This window comes from Propithecus coquereli, unplaced genomic scaffold (assembly GCF_000956105.1).
Source record: "Propithecus coquereli isolate 6110/MARCELLA unplaced genomic scaffold, Pcoq_1.0 Scaffold38, whole genome shotgun sequence".
Lineage (NCBI taxonomy): Eukaryota > Metazoa > Chordata > Mammalia > Primates > Indriidae > Propithecus > Propithecus coquereli.
The window spans coordinates 7,742,757-7,748,730 of record NW_012149507.1 but is presented as its reverse complement, the minus strand read 5'-3'; the positions used below and the strand labels follow the sequence as shown (position 1 = coordinate 7,748,730).

Sequence of the window (5,974 nt, the reverse complement as noted above, 5' to 3'; positions counted from 1 at the left end):
TTTAGATGCCATTCCAAAAGCATTTTAGTTTCTGAAATACCAAGAACTTCTTACTTTACCTGTAGGTAAGTTTCAGAGTAAAGTCAGAGTAAAGCAATAAAAATGAATACTCAGTGTATGACAAGTTAAAGGGTATATATTCTATATATATTTGTAAAAACAACTTTAGTTCAAAAAATTAAACCCTGATCATCTAAGAATGATGTTCTTAGATCTAGCAGAAATTCTTAGCTCTCACTGTGGTTAACTTCATGAATATACAGGAAACTACGAAAACTTTGAAATACTCAAAAGACAACTCTGTCCCACATTTATGTTTATTAAAAATTGACATAAACAAACAAAACCTGTACAAAAAATATCCCATTCACTTATCACTTTGAAACAATAATCTTGACAGACATTATCGCCTAGGACCCCCTCTTCCTCTGCCACGGCCACGTCCTCTTCCTCTGCCTCGACCTCGGCCTCTTCCTGCAACTGAGGGAAGAGAAAAATAAAGCAAGTTAAATTCTCTTCTGCACTAATGTTACCTAGCCAGCACAAACAGCACTGACACATACACCTTCCCCGCTTTACAGCTCTTCATTAGCAGCTTCAGTAAAGTTTGACTAGCTTCCCTCAAATCTTAGACCTCAGATTCCCCCCAGCCCCCAACTCATTATTATGCAGAACCACAACTGTTGGCCTAGGGAGATTCTTTATTACTGTATTTGTTTCATTTAAATTTATTTAGTGAGAAATTTGTCAAGTTTTAAAATATTTTTTCTTTTTATCATGTCTCAAATTCACCACAAAATGAATCACAAGTGACTTGAACCTCTCACAAGATGGGAGAGATCTATCAATAGAATAGAACATGAACACCTTGTGCCATATTTTTGGTTACTGAACAGAATCCAAGCAATTACTTCAAAGCTAATAAAGTTTAAATACATTACACCAAATAACAATCTCGTAAGTCTTTAGAACCTTAAAAGTCATTTGGAGATGTGCCAAGGTTGGTAGCTACCCCAGCTCTCATGAGCCTGAGGTGTGCTAGCACCTCCCCCAGGAGACCCTTGCAGTCAACCAGCCCCTTCTCCATGGTAACCATGTGTCACTGAAAGGCCGCAATCAAAAGTGCAGACATATTAGAAGAGATGCAACAGAACTCAGTGGAGTGTGCTGCTCAGGCACTGGAGAAACATTAATATAACATAGAAAAGGACAATGCAGCTCATATCTAGGAGTTTGACAAGAAGTACAATCTCACCTGGCACTGCATTATGGGGAGGAACATTGATAGTTACGTGACACGTGAAACCAAACACTTCATCTACTTCTACTTGGGCCAAGTGGCAATTCTTCTGGTCAAAAGCATGGACTGTGCACACACCCTGTGACTGCAGCCCAAATTCCAAATATCAGAGACTGAAATTTTCAGCCTTGCTAAGGGAACACCTGAATCTTTGAACCTTTATTATGTTTTATACAGGTCATTCTCTGTAGTAATTTGTTGTGGTTATAAAATAATTACCAAAACAGTTTACATTTGTATTTACTTTCTATTCTGTAATTCTGCCCCATGTCTTTTTCTGTCAAAATCCATTCCTTTAAAAGTCATTTGACCTAATCATAATTAATATCCCTGTTACCTGGTCATCCTAACTCTAGTTGAACATCACACCCAAATGAACTTATGTCATCTTTGGATGGCCATGAATATTAGAGTAGCCTGACATGGCACTGAAGCATAGCCTTTAATGTAAAAGACCAAATAAAGAGATCAAATAAAAAGAGAAACCATAGAAAACAATGCCAAGTATAGAATAAAACTTCAAACAGCAAAAGATCCTACCAGTGATAAGAAAAAAATATTATATCCATAAAACAAGAACAGAATTCTATGAAAAAAACGATCAGAGAACAAGGAGGCTTGAAAACTAAGTATGTGCTAGATTGGAAGGTCAAGAAAATTTCTCAGAAGAAAAAGGCAAACAGAGAAAAATCAGAGAAAAGATAAGAATTAGACAAGCAGAAGGCATATGATTAAGAATTCCAGGAAGAATAGAGCAAGCAAAAGGGAAGAAATTATTACAAAATGGAGGGAGGAAAAGGGGGGTATCCAATGCCAAGTCATTAAGGAATTTCAGACTATCAGGAATAAAGAGTCCATCTCCAAATCCTCCAAAGTGGGGAGAGTGGATGACAAGGCTGTGCACAATAGGATAGGAAACAATCAATCCTTTGGACAGGACAGACATCAGTCTTTTTAATAACAACAGGAGTTATAATAAATACCATATGTATTCATGGCAATTACAGGAAATTTCAAACAAACCAACCTGTGTTGTTCTCAAATGTTTATATTTTGAATAGTGGATTAGGGTATAAATATACCATTTGCAAAAATGTTTCTAATCTTTCAAACTTACCAGCTTCCCTTTTCTTAGATTTCACCTTAGGTTCAACATCCACAAGTAGTGTATCCAGAGGTAAACTGTCTGGTAGAATAAAATATCGAATGTTATTTCCTCGAATACTCAGTGTTTCTAGCTGTACAGGTTCTCTGTTCTTCAGGGTCATTTTCACAGCCTTAAGATGTGTATTCATGCTGACATCCACACCTAAAAGGGAAAAAAATTGGGCAACTGTTAGCATTATAAGGCAGGCGACCAATTACTCTATTAAGCCACAGTAAATACTTTATTTACAAAAGAATACTGTCTTTCTACAGAATTAATATCCATGACACAATTTAGCACATATACAACCAGTAAATGGGGGGAATATGTCAGTATAAACCAGCAGCAGTCTTTCCTTCCTACAGATTTTTCCTAATACACCAATGTTATGTACAGTTAGGTATGCGTACAGAAGTGAATGCAGCAAGCCATGGAGGAACCACGATTGGTATACAGGCTTTATACACACTGTCCTGTATCCTCTTCCTATCTCAGGTTTGGCAGGCGTGTATTGTGTGGTTCTCCCACTGTCTCTGTAACTTCCTCACACCCCCCACCATTCCAGCAAGTTATCCTCCTCACCTTTGTTCTTAAAGTAAAGCCCCTATATGTACTGCAGTATTTTTCCTTATTACAAGGACTTAAAGATGTCTTCTTAATTGTGCTTTATATTTTTGTTACTGTTTTTGTTACTACTTTCATTTCAAAGTTGCACAGGTTTTGAGTGGTCTGCCACAACCTGCTTTTCCCACTATTATTTTTAGTATGAGATTTTACAAAATACAAAACAGGTTTTCAGGATGAATATAAGGCATTATAGTAGGAAAACCTGATTATTGAGGCCTTTACCAAATTATATCTAAACAAATGGAATAACTAAAGACCTACTTAATTTCTTTCATTTGAAAGTTAAGGCCAGAAAACATGAATTCTCTCAACTTTCCCAAAATCCATCTCAAATTTTCCCATATTACTAATCCTTTCCTCCTTCCTCCCAGTTAGAGAAAGAGTTCTTCTTTCCTAAAATTAATATGCTCCTGAAACATTCCATCTCCTTGGGGACCTTGATCCACGCAGGGAGGGCAAACGATTTATGAACTTTCTCTGTTCCAGGAACATAAATGCTAAATCATTTTAATTTAATCCTCAATATCCCTATGGTAGTGTGATTACCCTCATTGTGAAGACTAAAAGAATATGTATTCACATATTTGTGTAATACATATTCACACAAGAAGTGAGAAACTTACAATAGTGGTTGTCAGTGGGGAGGTGTGATATTATGATATATATATATACTGATATCTATATATCTATTTACATTGATTGGTTTTCATCCACAGTTCTAGGCTCCTAACTCCCGCAGTCTTTGTTATGTTGGGACACTTCAGGCCTCAGAAAACAGAATCCCTCTCTGACCTTTACCTGTTCGCTTTTCACCAGCCCAAGGCAGGACTCTGATCTCCCACCTTTCTGACTGTGGGTCATAAAACCCTCAAATTCAGAAGGGGTCCCACCCCATACCCTGGGGAAAGGAATGCTGCACAGAGAAGCCAAGAAGAATCTGAACAGATAGGCTTTGCTGGGTTTCCCCAGTCTATTAGTATTAGATCATACCCTTTTGGTCCAATTACATTTCTACATGGTTGTCAATCATCCCTATCCAATGAAGTCTTCATAAAATGCCAAAGATGATGGGGTTCAGGGAGCTTCTGGACAGCTGAACACATGGAGATTCCTGGAGGGCAGTGCCCTGGGAGGGCATGGAAGCTCCTCACTCTTTCCCACATACCTTGCCTTATGTATCTTTACATCTGTATCTTTTGTAACATCCTTTATAATAAGCCAGTAAACATGTTTCCCTGAGTTCTATAAACCACTCTAGTAAATTCTTTGAACCCAAAGAGGGGGTCGTGGGAACCTCAACTTGAAGCCAGTGAGTCAGCGGTAAGAGGCCCAGAATTGCTACTGCTGTGTGTGGGGGTGGGGGTAGGGGTGAATCCTGGGGACTGAGTCCTTAACCTGTGGGATGTGATGCTGACTCCAGGTGGACAGTGTCAGAATTGAATTGGAAGACACCCAGTTAGTGTTCATTATGGAACTGATGGCCTGGCTGGCGCAGTGGCCCATGCCTATAATCCTAGCACTCTGGGAGGCCAAGGTGGGAGATTGTTTGAGCTCAGGCGTTTGAGACCAGACTGAGAGACCCCGTCTCTACTAAAAATGGAAAAAATTAGCCTGGTGTGGTAGTGCAGGCCTGTAGTCCCAGCTACTTGGGAGGCTGAGGCAGGAGGATCACTTGAGCCCAGGAGTTTGAGGTTGCAGTGAGCTATAATGACGCCACTGCACTCTACCGGGATTGATGGAGTGAAACTGTCCCAAAAAGAACTGATGGCTTGCTTGGTGGTGGGGAGAACTACCTCCATGTTCAGTCACAGAAGCCTTCTGTGCTGATTGCTGATGGTGGTGTTGTGAGAGCAGAGGAAACAGTTTTTCTATTTCCACAGGAAGGAATTGGATTTTCACTAGATTTTGCTCCTTCAATTTACTGCCAACTTTTCCCCTGGGAGATCCATTTAGTAAGTGCTTACTATATATGTTAGGCAAACCATGGCTTACATTTTTTGTGTTTATGTCTTCCATCACTAGATTTTGAGTTCCTAAAAGTCAAGAACAATACTCTGGCTCTTCTACACATCTAACAGTGCTCTGGAGAGAGCAGACTAATTCACTGTTTATGGAATTTTAACAGGACAGCAATTATACTTCCTCAGATATAGTCACAGACTGTATCATGACCTTATACTGTACTGATTTCCTTCCACAGCAACTGGTATTGCAAAGTCCTAGCATACCCATGAATAATCAGTTTAATACTTTACATTTCTCTTCATTTACACAGATACTAGATCTACATGTTAAAAAGTTGTTTTATGAATTTCTAATTTAAATATTTCACAGTGGGAACATACGCTAAGATAGCATTATTTTTTTCATTTTGCTCATCGATTCGTTTGAAATTTCGCAATTTTTGGTAATACCTACTATGAGAAAATAGCAGTGGACTTTAAACATTAAATATACAATATCATCAAAGTAAAGATTTAAACATTAAGAAAATACCCCCAAATGTTATGCTAACAGTGACTGTCTATAAAAAACCAAAACAAACAAAAATGAAACCAATCCCCTGCAGGTAATCAAGAAGAAATAAAAGAAGCTATGATAAAACACCAACAAAACAATGATTGCCTTAGTGAGGTAAAATTATGGTTCCCTGAACCACCCCTCCCTTTCCCATATATTTTTTACCCAAGATAATCAGAAATGAAAAGTCTAGCCTCTAACTTCAATCTAACAGGAAACATAAAATTCTAATAAAAGAAAAAGCTTAAAATGTATTTTAGAAGAAACAACATTCTAGGCAGGGGAACACGTACAAGCAAAGGCATAGCTGGAAAACAGGATAACCTGGGGAATTCAGTTTGGTTATAGCACAGATACTTAAGGTGAGACTCACATAAGAA

General features: G+C 38.3%; 1 protein-coding gene and 1 pseudogene across 1 annotated transcript; one reads left to right on the top strand and one right to left on the bottom strand.

The window, feature by feature from the left end:
- Positions 1–284: 284 nt before the first annotated feature.
- LOC105816610 (small nuclear ribonucleoprotein Sm D1-like) lies at positions 285–2,643 on the bottom strand. Its single transcript, XM_012652086.1, has 2 exons — positions 2,418–2,643; positions 285–480 (listed from the first exon to the last, which is right to left on the bottom strand). The coding sequence occupies exons 1-2, from the start codon at positions 2,641–2,643 to the stop codon at positions 404–406; spliced, it is 303 nt and encodes a 100-aa protein (XP_012507540.1). The 3' UTR covers positions 285–403.
- LOC105816646 lies at positions 1,095–1,416 on the top strand (annotated as a pseudogene).
- Positions 2,644–5,974: the final 3,331 nt, after the last annotated feature.

Bases quoted from the DNA above. Each gene is read 5' to 3' on its own strand.
- LOC105816610 (XM_012652086.1), bottom strand. From the start codon at position 2,643: ATGCTAACAGTTGCCCAATTTTTTTCCCTTTTAGGTGTGGATGTCAGC. The intron at 481-2,417 runs GTAAGTTTGAAA...CTCTTCCCTCAG, and splicing joins ATCTAAGAAAAGGGAAGCTG to TTGCAGGAAGAGGCCGAGGT.